This window comes from Molossus molossus, unplaced genomic scaffold (assembly GCF_014108415.1).
Source record: "Molossus molossus isolate mMolMol1 unplaced genomic scaffold, mMolMol1.p scaffold_m16_p_13, whole genome shotgun sequence".
In the NCBI taxonomy this organism is placed as follows: Eukaryota; Metazoa; Chordata; class Mammalia; order Chiroptera; family Molossidae; genus Molossus; species Molossus molossus.
In genome coordinates, this window is record NW_023425348.1 from 42,705,652 (window position 1) to 42,722,050 (window position 16,399).

General features: G+C 55.8%; 2 protein-coding genes across 1 annotated transcript; both read right to left on the minus strand.

Moving 5' to 3' along the window:
- Window positions 1-16,399, minus strand: part of EMSY (EMSY transcriptional repressor, BRCA2 interacting) — a 546,562-nt gene that overhangs the window by 207,078 nt on the left and 323,085 nt on the right.
- TSKU (tsukushi, small leucine rich proteoglycan) lies at window positions 1,345-15,546 on the minus strand. The gene is made up of 2 exons (XM_036258246.1): window positions 15,471-15,546; window positions 1,345-3,828 (listed from the first exon to the last, which is right to left on the minus strand). Exon 2 carries the CDS (start codon window positions 3,818-3,820, stop codon window positions 2,747-2,749), a length of 1,074 nt encoding a protein of 357 aa, XP_036114139.1. The 5' UTR covers window positions 3,821-3,828; window positions 15,471-15,546; the 3' UTR covers window positions 1,345-2,746.

Below are 16,399 nucleotides of genomic sequence, written 5' to 3' on the forward strand. Positions count from 1 at the left end.
GGCCAGGGCTGCGGCTGCCCAGTAATGACCTCACAGGAAAGAGGAACCTGCAGTGTGATGGCGTCCGCACCCACCCTCTCACTACAGCTGTCTCAGGGTGGTGACCGGCCTCAGAGCTCCCTCTTCTCCTGCAGGAGCTCCAGCCTCCCCTCCCCTGCCTTCAACAGTTTTGTCCCTATTTTTAAGACTCCAGTGTTCCATGCCCCTCCCCCCCAAGGGCTCCTTCCAGTAGGGCTTTGGAAGGGCCCAGACCCATTGGGTGAAAGCCCCAGGGATCTTCCCCCCACCCCTGCATTTGAAGTCTCTCTAACCCCGGGGTATGCGGAAGGGGTGGAGAACCAACTGGAAGACTCTAAGGGCTGGGGTCTCACTCTGGCAACACCTCCTCCCATGCCTAGGCACCTTTTCATATTGACCATGGTGCCAGCCTTGGGCTCCTGGGTGTGTGTGTGGGTGGGTGCTGAGTGACAAGATGGGCAAGCTCCCCTCCCATACCCGTGGCCTGAATGTTCTGGGTTCTGTGCCACTGCTCACCTATGATGCCTCCCAAGTGCCAGCACCTTCTTTCCAAGCCTGCTTGTCCTCAGCTGGGTGAAGAGCCTCCTCCGGGAAGTCTTCCTAATCCTACCACAGGGCTCTTAAAGCTCCCTGTGCTATTTAGTCAGGTGTCCTCTCTGTGCCTCCACCCCCACCCCCACACACTAGGGAACCAGGAACAGAGTCCCTTCGGGCAGAGATGGGGGTGGACCTATGGTGGGTGATGCCGATGTTGGATATTCTGCAGACCCTGGCCAGTTAGAAAGAACTGGCTGACAGTAGAGCCACTCAGATGAGCTGGAAATGAGCTCCCCGCCACTGGAAGTGTACAGAGGAGTCAGGCTGCCAGTGCTGAAATGCCAGGAAGGAACAAAGTACTGCTGGGGCTCAGAGGAGGGAGGTGGAGAGGGACCTCGGGGAAAGCTTCTGAAGGAGGAGGCAGGATTCGGGTCTATTAGGATGGGAAGGAGTCGAGAGTCGGGGTGAGGGCAAGGTCCCAGAGTAACAGCTTGAGCAGAGGCAGAGGCATGCACGTTCACGGAACTGGGCAGCAGGGAGAGGAGAGATAAGCAAGGTGGACAGGGTGTAAGCTGATGTGTAAGGTGCAACCTACCCTGAAGTAATCCCCCATATCACCTCACTCCCCCATCCTGGGAGGTTAGTGGGATTTTCAGGGAGAAAACACAGCCCAGAGAAGGGCTGGTCCTGATTCATCCTTGTGGCCCCAGGGCCCAGCGCAGGGAATGTGAGTGGACACAGGTCGAGTGATGGAAAGAGGGACTTTGTAGAATGTTTATTAAACCAAGGACCAGTTAAGGTGTTGGGTGGGGCTGGTGGGGGAGGGCAGAGCTCTCCTTGTCCAGCGGGCATCTTTGTGGGACCAGCCCCCTGATGCCCACATGGCCATTGACGGCTGCCTTCCACCCCAAACCTCCTTCCCTAATATATCCCCAGGACGCAGTATTACAAAAATTAACAAATGCAACTTTCTTTTACAAATGACACTTTCCATGCCCTGCCAGCAGGGGTGGTGGCGGGAAGCTGGTTAAAAGTGACAGTTCATTAAAAAGGCAACAACTTGTATGAAATGAACACTAAGGAAAGAGCCCAGGGCTGAGAAACTGAGATGCCACCCTGATGGGGGAACATAAAACTGGGTGGGGACTGCCTGCCTCCTTCCGCTGCATCCGCAATAGGGTGATACTGGCTGTGGGCTCTGGAGTAGCAGGGGCTGAACCTGGGAGGCCCCTCCTGCTTGTGGCCAGGTCAACAACTTGGGGGAGCATCTAGAAGCAGTGCCTCAAGGATCAACGGGTACACGTCCAGTCTTGATGCTGGGGGACCCCACCCCAGAGTGGGAAAGTGGCAGGGCTGGGACTGGCATGCCCGAAGCTTCCAGTGGCTGGGAGGTGAAGTGACAGCCCATGCAACACAGCTGGTCAGTGGGCCCAGAGTCCCACCTCCGAGGCCCTTGCCTGTCTTCCTCGGGATGACAGGAAAAGGACCCAAATGGTAGGATGTGAGTCTTGGAAGCAAAGGGGAACTGGGGAAGGGGAGAGGGAGGGCATGATTTAGAAGACAGCAAAGTGCAAAGGGGCCCGCTGGGAGGCAGGACGCAGGGTCCAGTCATGCCTCTGCCACTGCAGTACCTCGGCTGAGCCATGTTCCTTCCCCAGGCCACAGCTCTCCCATCTGTCACATGAGGAGGCGACTTGACTCCCCCCCCAGTCCTTTCTATAACTAAAGTTCTACCCAGGGCTCTAGGGGAAGAGAAAAGGATAAGGTGGGCCTCATGTGCCCAGAGTAAAAGAAATCCATGCCCCTGAGTGACTGGACCATGGGCCCCAGGGGGCACTCAGCCCTGGCCTGACCTCTGACTTTCCTTCTGTCACAGTCAGGTTGGCCCAGCCCTGAGGGAAGGCACTTTGGGGTCAAGTTGGGAAGGACAGCAGGGGACTGCTGTCTGGTTTGGCATTGAAGACCATTTGCTTACAGTTTGGGGGCAATATAGACAAAGGGGCAAGACTTTGCTCCTAGGTGTTGTCCCAGGTCCAAAGCCTCTTCCCAGGTCCCCAGCTGTTTTTCAATGATGCTGCCACATAGGCTGGTAGAGTCCCCACTGGCATTGGCACATTAAAATATCAATTACCCAGGACCTAAGTCAGCCCAGGGCAGCAGTCTCTTGTGTGGCCCCAGGCCACACCATTTGTCACAAGGTGTTGGGGCCCCTGGATGCCTGTTCCCTAGTGTCTATGCAGTGCAGGGCCACCTTGGGGCTGGAGCCAGGCTGCCGGGGGTAGGCACCCTCGCGCACCACGCGCCGGCACTGCACACCCTGGCCCGCGCTGACGCTCTGCAGCGCTGGGAGGCGGAGGAGCAGCATCTCAGGCAGGGGCACCAGGCTTGTGCCCGACAGGTCCAGCTCCTGCAGGGAGCCCAGGCCTGAGAACACCTCAGGTCCTGCCCACTTGAGCTTGGGGTTGCCCGATAGGTCCAGGACCTGCAGGCTGTGCAGCTCATGGAAACCATAGGGCGCCAGTTGGGGGACACCCTGCAGGCTGCCCAGAGAAAGGTGTGTCAAGCCAGCCAGTCCCGTGAAGGCACCTGGGCCAATGGCCGCTAGCGGGTTCCCATCCAGGCTCAGGTAGCGCAGGGGCAAGTCCCGGAGGTCAGGCACAGTTCGGAGCCGGTTCCAGGCCAGGTTCAGGCTCTGAATGGTAGGTGTGGGCAGGCTGGCCCCAGCGGGGTGGGGCACGAGGCGGTGGAGGAGGTTGTGGGAGAGGTCCACGTGCAGCGCCCTGCCTTGGCTGTGGGTAGTGAAGGCGGATACTGGGACCTCACGGAGCCGGTTGTGGCTGAGGTTCACGTCACTCAGGGGCGAGCTAGTGAAGCTGTCCACAGGCAGGGCTGCCAGGCCATTATGGCTGAGGTCAAGCGACTCCAGGTAGCGAAGGCGGGAGAAGGCGGTGGGCGAGATGCTGGTGAGCAGGTTGTGGCTGAGATCCAGGCCGGCCAGTGTAGTATAGCCTGGCCCTGCCAACACCGACTCATTCACGGTCTGCAGCCGGTTGGAGGACAGGTCCAGGTAGGCTGTGTCCAGAGGGATGGGCACGGGCACAATGTGGGGGCCCAGTCCGCTGCAGTCCACTCGTGTCAGGCTGAAGCTATCAAAGAGGCCGAAGGTCTCCACCTCACACTGGCACCCGGGGAAGCATGGCCGGGTCGTCTGGACGCAGCTCACGGCCAGCAACAGCAGCAGGGGCAGCAGCAGGGACCACAGCATGGTGGGGGCTGGAAAGAGAGTCACAGGTGAGGGCTGACAGCAGGCACCCCTTACCAGATGGTTTTACCCCACCCCATAAGACACCAACCAATGTGTCTAGGCACAGTCGAAATTGTCACCAGCACCCTGTCCTCCCAGGATGTGTTCCCTGAATACTCCTCCTTCTATAATTCCTCTTTCCTGTTCCTCTCAGGCTTCAGTCTCCCCATCTGTATGGTAAAGGGGGTTAGGCCAGGTTAGTGGATTTTATTTTATAAAAAAAAATTTTTTTTCTGTATTGATTTTGAGAGAGAGAGGAAGGGAGAAGGAGATAGAAATAGAAACATCAATGAGAGAGAACATCGATTGGCCGCCTCCTGCGTGCCCCCCACTGGGGATTGGGCCCACAACCTGGGCATGTGCCCTGACCGGGAATCAAACCTGGACCTCTTGGTGCGGGGGTCGACGCTCAGCCACTGAGCCACACTGGCCAGGCAGGTTGGTGGGTTTTACACTGGAAGCAGCAGAACCCTTTCTTAAATAACAGATGGAAGTGGCCTGTTCTGGCTGAAGTGGGGGTGGGGCTTGCAGCCCTGCACGCCTGCTCGCCATCTCTGCCATAGGATGTTAAGGAACCCAGCTGGAACCCACCGGACTACATGATCTCCAGCCTCTAGAGCTCCGCAGCTCTAGGGTCCGTGGGCTGGTCTCCGCAGGGCCCTGCAGGGAGGGGCTCGCAGCTGAGGGGTCAGGGTTAGGGTGCTCCATTCGCCTGTGCTGAGAGGGTGCCATGTACTGGGTGCTGTGCCAGTTGCCTCACCACACAGAGTCGCTGGACCCTCACTACCACAAACATTACAAGGCAGCAATTTCTGTCACCACTTCACGAAGAGGGGATTGCGACTTAGAGAGGTTCAGAAAGTCACACATGGCTACCAGTTACTGGGAGGGGAACCAGATGGAGGGCAGAGGAAGCACAGCTCACTGGCTCGGTGTAGCAGTGCTGAGCCATGCCCGAGACCCACGTGCCAGCCTCCCAGATCGAGGCCTCTCCCTGCAAGGACTGGCCCCACCTCACCTCTTTTGTGGGCGACAATGGATGAGTCTACAGAGCCTGTCCTCCAGAGACAGGATCCTTTTTTCTAATTGTTTAGACTTCCAGATGGGCTCTTGCGATACCTGTCACAAAGCCCTTCCCCCACCCCAGCTGATACAGCTACTACCCCTCTTCAGCTCTTCTTTTAACTAGCTGGGCTGGATCCCCCATTATACAGATGAAGAAACAGAGGCTCATAGAGGAAAAGGGTTTACCCCAAATTAGTAAAAAGCAGGGCAGGATTAGAACCCAGACCCTCTCAGTTCCAATTCCTCTATTTTCATCTGCTGCCTCTGGCAGGACTGTCAGGGGTGCTGGTGGAGAGACAAGATCCAAGAGGGGCTTTTCCCAGACACAAGCCACGTACCATCCCCTGACCTCAGCTTCCGACCCTGTATAATTTTGACCCTGTACAATTATACCGATGGCAGGCACTGCATGTACATTGTTACAGTCAGCCCTCCCTCCCATCTGCCTGGCCCCAAGCCTGTGTGCACGCCCCTGTAGCTCAGTGGTGCTCATGGGAGGGTGAGGAAGAGGGCTGAGCAGTGAAAGCATCCAACTGGACAGTCTGTGGTTACCCCTCCCACCACACAGCACCCACTCGGCCCGGGAGACAGAAGGCATCAAGCCTCACTCCAGCAGGTCTCTTCATCTGGGGTGGCCCTACTCTGTCTCCCCCTCCCCCCACCCATCCCTCCCACTGGCCTTCAGGGAGGGATGGACCAGGGACCTGCCCACCTTCTAAACTGCGGTGGGTGGGGAGGGAGCAGCATGATAGTATTACCAGCCCTCCATGAAACTTTAAAGGGGTAGCTACTTGATCCACACTGGCTCTGCATAGGGGCAGGAAGAAGTGGGGCTCTTCTCCCCTCCCCCTGTATGGGGGCCCCTCCTCTCCCACCCCTTTCTATTATAGAGTCCAATTTGAGGATTAAACCCAGACCAGGTGCATCCTGGGCTTGGTCCCAACTGAGGCAGGATAAAGTGATCCAATGTCTGGAACCAAAAGGAAAATAATTAATTTGCTTCAGGCACCTTTTGTTCTCCTGAGTAAGCTTCTGACCACAGGGGTTCATTACCACTCAGGGCCCCACCTTCCCTGCTAAGCTGACCTGCTCATACCCACCTTCCTGGTGTTTAAACAAACAACACACGTACAATAAAATGCCCTGAGATTACCTTTTGGTTCCCAAAGGTGATTATACAATGTGCCTATTAAATACCAAGTGGCCTCTCATGAGCTCCTGCTTATGTAACTGGGAGCCCAAACACAAGCCAAATGCTACCCCTCCAGAGGGGGCCTCTCACCACCCCTCTCCAGGCCTCAGCCTGGTCCTCTGGACCACAGAGCAGTGATTCTTGTCCTGACCTCCTCACAAAAGTTGACTGACTCTCACTGAAGTGCAATCCAAACTGAGAAAAGCTATGCACGCATGCAAGGTGGTCATCACTGGGCCACTGCAGAAATGGAACCGAGGCAATGGTAGGGCAGCTGATGTGGAAGGAGCAGGCCGTACAATGAGACCTAGCAGATAACTACTGGCGAATACTCTCAGGGCACCTGGACAAGTCCTTGCCCAGCCCCGCACATTCACCTGGAAAGCGCAGACCTGACCAGGGCTCGCTATGCTAGTGCTGGACACGTTCTCTCACACGACCCTGTCACTCCAGGAGGCCAGCAGTCTTATGTCCATTTCAGGCGGTGGAAACTGAGGATGAGAAAAGGAAGGTGGTGGAGCCGGGAACTGAACTTGGGCCTTTGCAACCTCGTAGTGGGTTTGGTTCTGGTGGAAGGTGTACTTCTGTGTGCTGCTGGGAAAAGAAGAGGTGAGTGTCCAGAGTCCTAGGGCCAAGCTCCAGCTGCAACTGACCACTGCGAGGAGGGAGGTGCCAAGCTTTTCAGTATTCAGTGCCTCTGGGGCTTTCCTGAGGTCACGGCAGAGCCCAGAGGCCTGCCTCTCAGGGTGCTCCAGGCTATCGGGAACAGAGAAGGAAGAAATCCTGAGAGGCGTCACAACTTTGGACCCAGAAGTGGGCAAAGGCAGAGGTGTGGACTGGTGGTCTTTGAAAGTCAGGGCCCCTGTTCTGCTCAGAGGAAATGTCCCCTTGGGGGTAGCCTGCAGGAGGGCACCTCATTGTCTCAGAGATGCTGGGCTCTGGCCCTGCTGCTGGAGGCCCTTAGCAATGGGCTCAGGAGCCAAGGGGGAGGCAGAACTTCCCCAGGAGGAGACTGAGGGCAGATAAGAAAAATTCCTGCCAGGGACATAGGTTTAAAAAAAGGCCTTTGCTTATCTGAAGCCAGGAGGGCCCCGAGCAGGAGTGCCATCCCTCACTTCAGCGATGAAGAGAATGTGCAGTGACCTGTCCGCAGATCCACCGTGGGGTGTGGCGGCCCATGCGCAGGCTCCAGCCTCCTGACTCCAGGCCCAGGGCTTCCGGCCACTCAAAATGGCTGTTAACTCTCCTAGGGAGCTCAGGGAGTCAGTCAAAATAATGCCCAGAAGAGTCTGCAACCTCATAGAGGGGGCTGATGCATAATGTTAGGTATCATAAGGATAAATTGCATGTCTAGGAAAACTCTAACTATGCATTAAAAACCAAACCCAAATGCTAATTTTAGAAAGGCCAAAAGAAATGATAGCAACACGTAGAAGTTTCCTTTAGATGGTAGGAATCTGAGTGATTTAAACATGTCTTAATCTCTTCACCCCCAACCCTCCCCCCCTCCATGTCTTCTCTATAGTGATATATCTCACACTGAGTAACAAAGGCTCCTAACAGGACTGCCTCGTAGCCATCTCTGCTTTCTCTGATCTTGGTAGCCACAATCTCTGAGCCTCGGTCTCCTCATCTGTAAAATGGGATATTAATAGCCATCTCACAGGACTGTCATGAAGAGGGAACAAAATGGTAGAATTAAGCACCTAGCGGGGATCCGAGTTCAGGGAAAGGGCATTGTGAGCTGGGGAGTGGGGATCAGCAGGTGGGCCTGACCCCATCTCTCATCCTCCTTCCTTTAGCAAAGGTGTCAAAGCTCTTATCGGTGCCTCCCGGAGTCATTCTTTCCAGGCAGGCCGCACTGCTATTTCTCAGCAGGGCTGCTGGACCTGGGGAGGGATGAGTAATGCAAGTTCCTCTTGACAAAAACCACCAGCATCAGCTCCGTGGAGAGGAAAGGCCTTCACAGACAGCGAGGCCTTGGACACCAACTTGCAATACTGACTGAGAAAGTCACTTTACTTCTCTGGACCAGGTCCGTCAGTTGTGAATCTGAGGTGGTACTGAGGGTCCCACTGGCCTCAGAAAGGCTGGCTGTGAAGCTCTGGCTAAGACGCTAACACTCCTATAGAGAAATGAGGCCCCAGGCGTGGAGGCCACTTCGTGGGAAGACTCCCTTTCACTGTACCTATACCCACACCCACCACAGACACGCTCACTCAATCACAGCACCACGTGGAAACCTGCACAGGACCTCGGAGCGCGCCGCAACATGCTGCTCTCCCCCCACTGATTAGAGTTGGTCCTGGAGATGAAAACTGTCATTCTGGGACCACTTCTGATTTGAAGGAGTTACAACACTGGGACCAGGAGTCCCCTGCTAAACAGGGAAACTTTGGGAAGCGTTTTCATCTCGCTCAGCCCATTTCCTCATCTAAAATGGAGCCAACAATCCCTTCCTCCAGGGACTGCTACGAGGACTGGAGGCCACGGGGCCAGGACACTGACAGATGTGCAGTCAGTGGGTGCTGTGTCTCTCCTAGGCTATGTGGTTAAAGGAGTCCCCAGAAAGGGTACCCATGAACCGCGCCCCCCCACCTCCTTCACCACTGGGGAGGGGGGAGCAAAGGGAGGCAATTGGGCAACTGTGCATGGTGACAAGCAGGTCCTAGAGGACAGTCATGAACCCGTCTTAGTCCCTGCTCTGCATGGCTTGTTCACATCTTCAGATAAGTCCCCTCTCCTTGCTAAGCCTCAGCTTCTCTAGCTCCACACAAGGAATTAGGTCTAGACAACCCAGCTCCAGTGTTTCAGGATTTCAAAATTTAACAAAAGCATTTACTAAATCTCTACTAAGTACTGTGTGAGGTGTACGCTGGGGTGGGGATACCAAGTCCTCATGGGGCTTACTGACCAGCCGTGGGGGCAGGGTATCAACTCATAACAAGATCACTAACACCTGCCTTGGACCCAGGAGACCAGGACTCCAGTCCCAGGTCCGCCACTATCTGTGTGACCTCTGCAGTTTCTTTATTTCCTTGAGCCTCAGTTTTCACACTGGTGTAACAGTATTAATTCTGCCTCCCTCTGGGACCTGTGGTCTGCCCTCTGGAGAAGGGAAATGGCAGACAGATGGTCACCATGGAAAGCTGAGGGAGGAAAGGGATCTCTGGCCCCAGACAAGTCTTTCTTTTCCAAACCCCACTGTGCAGATAAAAGATCACTTATCAGCCAGGTTGCAGAACACAGGACAAGAGGACAAGGGCTTAGAAACTGTACCCACCCTTGGTTTGGGGGACATAGTATCAAGTCCTCTGGGCAAGGGCCATGAATTATTCCTCGTTGGGCCCAATGTGACTAAGGACAGCTCGCTGATGGCCTGTGAGGTCAAGAGTAAATGGTGTGGCCCTAACAGGCTCCGGGCAAGTCTCCCCACTGTGACACTCCAGGCCTTGCTAGAGAGCCCCTAAACAACTCTGGCTACCTCATTTCCCTTCTCAAAAACCTCCTGACTTCTACTCTTACCACCAGAAACCAAGTTCTCCCTAGCATGTCGACATCTGCAAGTTGTCCCCCCACCCTCCCTCCCCTAGCTGAGCCCTCCCATCTTGATCCGAACCTATGATGATGCTGACAGCCGCCGAACAAATCTCAGCCTCTGTCTGCCCACACTTCCCCAAACCCAGAGTTCCAGGGCTGGGGAGCTGGAAGGCCCTTCAGAGAGCAACCGAGGCACAGAGAGGGACAGTGGTGGCAAGGAAATGGACCCAGGACCCGGTTCCGATGCCTCGCACTGCTGCCAGCATCACCTGCATCCACCCAGCCTGTCCTGGCCCCACTAGCGGAACAAAGCACTTTCTGTCCACTCGGGCTCCCCAGCCACCCCTCCCTCCTCTCCCTGCTCCCCGGGCCTGTCACACCACACTTCGGACACACCTCCTCAGATACATACTGAGTAAATTCTCTGTCATTAGTTATTTACCTGCCCGTTTCCTGACATGGAGTATGAGCAGCTTGAAGCAGTGACCCTGCTTGTTCACCTGTTCGTCCCTTCCCCCACCTGAGGCCAGAGCCAGGCCGGCGGGCAGCGCTGCTGTGTAAATAAAGAACCCAGCAGTTGAGAGTCAGCCGCTGGACTCAGATCTGAATGCAGCTCTGTATCTACAAGTCTCGGAAAGGTCTCAATCTGGTTCAGTCTCAGCGTCCTTAGCAGGGATCACTACAAAGGGTTGGTGAAGGCATTAAGGGACAGCGTGTGAAGCATTCAGCTCATTATCTGCCACATGTGAAGGGCTCGGGGCATGGTAGACAGTGATAGTGATGTCACTAAGGGCAATGACCTTCTGTACCCAAGAAGCCAATGCAGTGCCAGGCACCCAGCAGGTCTGTGACTATTGTGCCAACATTCTCTAGTAACTGTGCTGGTGTCTCCTGGCGAGGCTCCAAGCTCCCTCCTGAGACCTCTCTGGGGTTAGGAGTTCTGGCTTGGCCCCCTTGGCCCCAGCTGCTTGCTTCTGATGCTGCAACACAGCATCTCTTGCCCATATATTTGCCAGCTCCTCACCACAGCTTCAAAAGGGAGCCCCTGGCACAGGAACAAGGTGTGCAGGGAGCAGAGCCTCGGGCTGGACCAGAGCCCCAGCACCGGCCTGAGACAGGCCTTTGCCTCAGTGCCTAACCGCCTCCCACCCTGCTCCCTTCCCCATGAGCTCACTCAAGCTGACGCCAACAAAATCCCCAGGTGGAAATTCCATTAACATCCTGCCCCCCAAACATTTAGTCAGCTCTGGAAACTCAAGGCAAAAGGAATTTCAGGGCCAACTCCTAGAGCTTTGAGGGCTGGTCTCCCAACAGAACCACTAATGCCGCCCATCTGTACAAACACGTCAGCTCACTACGCACTTCTACCCCAGCGCCTCGTGTCTGCCTCACCCCAACCTCTGACCGGGGGATTACTGTCAGCTGGGCAGTAGAGTAATCAGGACTCAACCCCAGAGGTCTTAGCACCAAATCCAGTGCTTCTTATACCATGTGCCTCAATGTATACATGGGCCTGTGTGGCTAACTGATCATGCTGGACTATAATTACTTTACCTGTCTGTCTACCTGTGGGCGGGGATGAGATTAGATTCAGTTTTATGTTCTTGGGGCTGAGCACTGGGCCTGGCACACAGCAGGTACTATATGAAGATATAACCGGCATTTAGAACACAATCATCTCACCTAAGGACACCTCTCTGCGTCTCCAGTGCCTCCCCAATTGTTACCTGTTCAGTTGCCCTGCAAGATCAGCAGGTTAGGTGGCACCCTATATATTTTACAGGGAGGTTCAGTGATTTGTTCAGGGTCACACAGCCAGGGAGGCCAGGGGCTGGACTCAGGATCCAGGTAATCTGACACCTAGTGCCAGGCCTCTTCCATGACATCATCCCTGGTGCAGGTGGGCCCTGGGGGCCCAGCAACCTCCCCAAAGAAGGATAATCCACAGGGAAATAGGCAAGCCTCCCAATACTATTTCTTCTTTCAATGTGTCTTCTTTCTGAAGCTTTTTAAGTTCCCTTCAGTCGGGGGCAGCATGTGCAGACACACGGGGAGGCAGTCTGGGGCACAGGAAATGGGTTTTGCAGCCAGGCAGAAAGGGCTCCAACCCCACAGTGCCTCACCCAGCATGAGGCTTGTGTGTGCCCTCACCCCTCAGTCTGAGTCTTCATCTGTGACAAGGGGAATCCTAGCACTGCTCCCTGCAAGTCACTGGGATGATGACACAAGAGAGTGAAGCTGCAGCCTGGGGCCTGGCACACACTGGGGCTTACTGCATGTGGGTTCTTGCCCCCCCTAGTGGGTGATTTCAGGGACCAGGGGAGAAAAAGGAGTTGCGACACCAGTAGATCTGAAGGCCAGGCAGGGGCCGAGTACAGACAAGAATCCAAAATGCATCCCCTGAGGTCTTGGATTCCCTCTCTGTGCACTTCTCCTGGGGCTCTACCAGGAAATTGGTAAGGGGGTTTGGAAAGGTTTCAGAGGCCAAAGAAGGCTGAAGAAACTCTTTGTGACAGAATGAGGACAAAATAAGAATCAGCAGCTGCCTCTGGGTGGGTGGGTCAGTGTCTTCCCCCGCCCTCACTCCCAAACCCGGCAGTCACCCACACTGCCCAAGTCAGGGTCAGGAGGCCTCCAGGCCTGGACTGTTGCAACAACCTTTTTCCTGACCTCCTGCCTCCAATGGCAAGCCTTGCCAGAGCCAGAGTACAATCCCAACAGAAGACTAGGACCCCACCACTGCTCCCTGTTTAAAACCCATCCCTCAAACAGCTTATCAGTGTAGAGGCCTATCTCGCTCTTAGGGCTTTTGCATTGGCTGTTCCCTCTGAGGACTGTCAGAGATGGCCTTCTTTTCTTAGTCTACCATGCAAACTCTCACTCATTCGATTCCAAAGCCACCTCCTCTATGAGGCCTTCCCAATTTAACCTGCTCCTCCTCTGGCAAAAGGTCACCATCACTCTGGGTCTCTATGACCCTGACCCATCTATCAAGATATGCCTGGCCAGTGTGGCTCAGTGATTGAGAGTTGACCCCATGCACCAAGAGGTCGCTGGTTCAATTCCCAGTCAGGGGCGGATCCCCAGTGGGAGGCATACAGGAGGTAGCCAAATGATGTTCTCTCTCACAGATGTTTCTATCTCTCTCTCCCTCTCTCTCTAAAACCAATAAAGAAAAAAAATATATATATATATAAATGACACACTTCGTGGTCTTCAGCCAGCTCCTCTCCTGAGTGGGGCCTGGCCATGTGAAGGGGGATAAACCAGATGAATGAAATGCCCTGGACAGAAAACTTCCTTCTGCTTGGAGAGGCTAACAATTTGCCCAAGTTTGTAGGATACTAAAGGCTTTGCCAGGTGGTGAAATCAGGTGAAGGACCATAGTAGATGCTGTCTCTGCCTTCTATTGCCAGTGCAATTCAACAAATGTCCACATAATGTAATACAGACCACAAACCTATTCTCATTTTATTAGCACAAGTAATTCATTATTCTAGTTAACATTCACAGCAGATCACTGAGACAAGAATTCCTATCTTGATTTGAAGGACAAGAAGACGGAGAATCAGAAAGGTCAAGTTACTTGCCCAAGGCCACAGAGCTAGGAAACAATGGAGCATGAGTAAAATCCAGGTCCTTCTTCTGACAATGAGGCTGGAGCACTCAACAACCTTCAGATTGGTCTCCCAGTCTCCAGCACCAACAAGCCAAAGGAAGGTGTCTTACAATTACCAATCCCACCCTGTCACATCTGTTTAAACCCTCCAGCAGCTCCCTACTGCCTACAGGTTCAAACCTCAGCTCCTAGGCCTGGCATTCAAGGCCTTCATATTTGGCCCCTGCCTTCCCAGACTCAAGTTGAATTTTAATCCACCCCAATCTGAGGGTCCACAATGCTGACCACCTCCCTGCTGTTATAAGAACACACAGAGCTGTGCAGTGCTGTTCCCTCTGTGGGAGACACTTCCTACCTCCAGGGTGTATTCACCAGGCTTCCCCAGGTAGTTGCATTCCTGGGCTCCAGAGGCTCCTGGCTCACCTCATTCCATCCCTCCCTAACTTCAAAGCCATTCCCCTCTCCCTCTTCAAAAGAGCAAATTAGTGCCTGGAATTGTTCATGTCAAAATGAAGGTGTGTGAGAAAAGAAATATCAAAGTGTTTCCAGGTTCTGGGGTCGAAACCAGTTAGCCAGACAGGAAGGGAGGAGAGAGGCTGTCAACACCTCTCTTCCCAGACAGGAAACTGAGGCCCAGGAGGGAAAAGAAAGTGCGCAAGGTGGCCTCCTTCCCTCCCGAGTGGCGTGGCGTGTGCCCCTCCTTCTTGTCTGCAGCGTCTGGCAAAATTCTAGGTTTAAGACTGGGGCAGAGCAGGGGGTGGGAAGGTGTTGGGGTTATCTTTGCCACTCAGGATCAAAAGCCCAGCAGGCTCCCGTGCTTGAGCCCTCCTTCTCAGGTCAGACTTGGGCTCTGCAAGCCTGGACTTCGTCTCCGGTAGAGCAAGCAGGGAGGGAGGAAGGATCAGAGAGGTTCCTGAGGCACCTTCTCGCCCAGGGCCAAGTGGGCGGCACTGGTTCTCAGGCCGGCTGGCGAAGGCTGCCCTGGCTATCCGATCAAATGGTGGGCACCACGAGGGAGTGCTCTCACTCTCATCCATAACAGTCTGAGTAACTTGCCCAATGCCGTTCTGTGGGCCAGTGGCCGGCCCATTCGGAACCAGTAAGTGCAAGGTTTCTAACTTCCCACAGTCCAAATGGGGGTCTTGGAGCCAGAGCGGCGGAGAGGCCCGGACCCGGAGAAGCTACCCCTTCTCACCTATGGGATCATAAGGCTGCCCCCCAACCCCCTACCCCGGCGCAGGAGAACGGATCTCAAAGCGGAGCCGGGACTAGGGCCGCCTCTGCTCAGCAGACGTGTCTCTCTCGGTCACACACCCTCTCTCCGAGAAGCTCGGGGCGGGCAACACCAGCAACCCTCTCCTCTCCTCTGCTCTGCTCCGGGCCGGGGCCCAAGGCCGGCCGCTTCCCTCTCTGCCCGAGCTGGCTCCGCAAGGGTGCCCGGCACGTTCCCCACGCCCTGGCCCGGGTCAGTCTCCAGGCGCTGCCGACCCCCCCCCCCCCCACGCCGGTCCTAGCTCATCCCCTCGGGGCTCTACCGACCCCAGGAGATGAAAGAGGGGAGGACTGCCAGCGCCCCCTGCCCGGGCTTCAGCGGAGAGGACGGGGCTGCTGCCCAAGGAACCCGGAGAAAAGTTTGAAGCCAAGTCGGGGGCCCGGGTGGACAGCAGGGGAGCGAGGAGTTGGGGGCGGTGTCTGGCTCTCCGCGCACACACTCCACGGACACCCAAACCAGACACGTCGACAGACACAGACCTTGTACGCGAACACACAACGATGCGCCCAGCAACACCCACAACCTAACGCGGGCCCACAAAACGTGGACACAAGCACGAAATAGTCACGCACAGCCGCGGGCACACAAAAGCGCAAGCAGATGCACGTCCCCAAACTCAAATCCACAAAGGCCCACAAACGCGAGATGCACGTGTCCGCACAAAGACCCCATAGGCGCCCCGGCCCGAGCCTTTGTCTCCTTGAAGCCCTCTCCCCCAGGTCTGGGATCCCCACTCCGGCCGAGCCCTGGGCGTCCGGCGGCCGCTGCCGACACCCGGGTCCAGGAAAAGTTAAGAGGCCCCCGTCCCCGCCCCGTTGTCCAGCGCTGCCTGCCCGCCGAATGGGGCGGCCAGGTTGAGATCGGGGATCCGGACTTTCGCCCGCATCCCGGAGTCGCGCTCCGCCCGGGGATCCGCACCCACCTGGAAGCCTGCGCCGCAGCCGCCTCGGCACGTTCACCCAGGCGGCCCCGCCGCGGGCCCTTCAGCCGGCGCTTTTCTCAGCGCCGCGCGGCCCGCCCCCCGTCCCCGCCCGCCGCCGGGCGAACCCTCCGCCCGCCCGACGCCCAGTGGCGGCTCCGGCCGGCGGCCGGGAGATTTAGGGAGTGTCGCCAAATTGCGGGCCTTTCCAGGAGCGCTTCCCGTCCGCCGCCTGCCCGCGGAGCCCGCGCCGAGCCCGGGTTCCACCCTAGGGAGTGTCTCAAAAGTGCGTACGTAGCTCCCGCCCACTCTAGTCGGCCTTGCTCCCAGCTTCCAGGAACCCGAATCCCTGCCTCCTCCTCGGAGCGCCTGAGCAATCTCAGCAGATGGCCCGCATGGTGGAGAACATCTGGAGGTTGCCGGAGTTCGTGGGGGTGGGGTGGGGTGGGGGGAGTTGGTAAGAAAGAGATTGGGTGGGTGAGGCTTCCCTCTTCTTGAGTTTATCCCCCCCATTTTCCTTAAGGGGTGAAAGAGGTCTAGAGGCATGTGTGAGAGGCAGACCAAGGATCCAAAGCAGAGAGAGACAGGCTGAAAGGCGAACTCGCAGAGAAGCACAGAGGAGAGAGCCGGCCAGAGGCAGAGAGCTGGCAGAAGAGAAAAGAGAAAGCAGCAAACCCCCCCCCCCCCAAGGAAACCATGGAACTTCTGGTGGGATTCTAAGAAGGGAAACTGCAAGTGTGACTAGGCAGCGGTTTAAGTCTGTGCTTCCCTCTGCAGCCCATCCTCTCTCACCCATCCTGATGGTAAAAAAGGGCAGGAAAGCAACCAAAAAACTAAAAAAAAAAATCCTCACCCAAGGATATTTTTCTATTTATCTTCAGATAGAGTGGGAGGGAGACTATTTATCTTCAGATAGAGTGGGAAGGAGACAG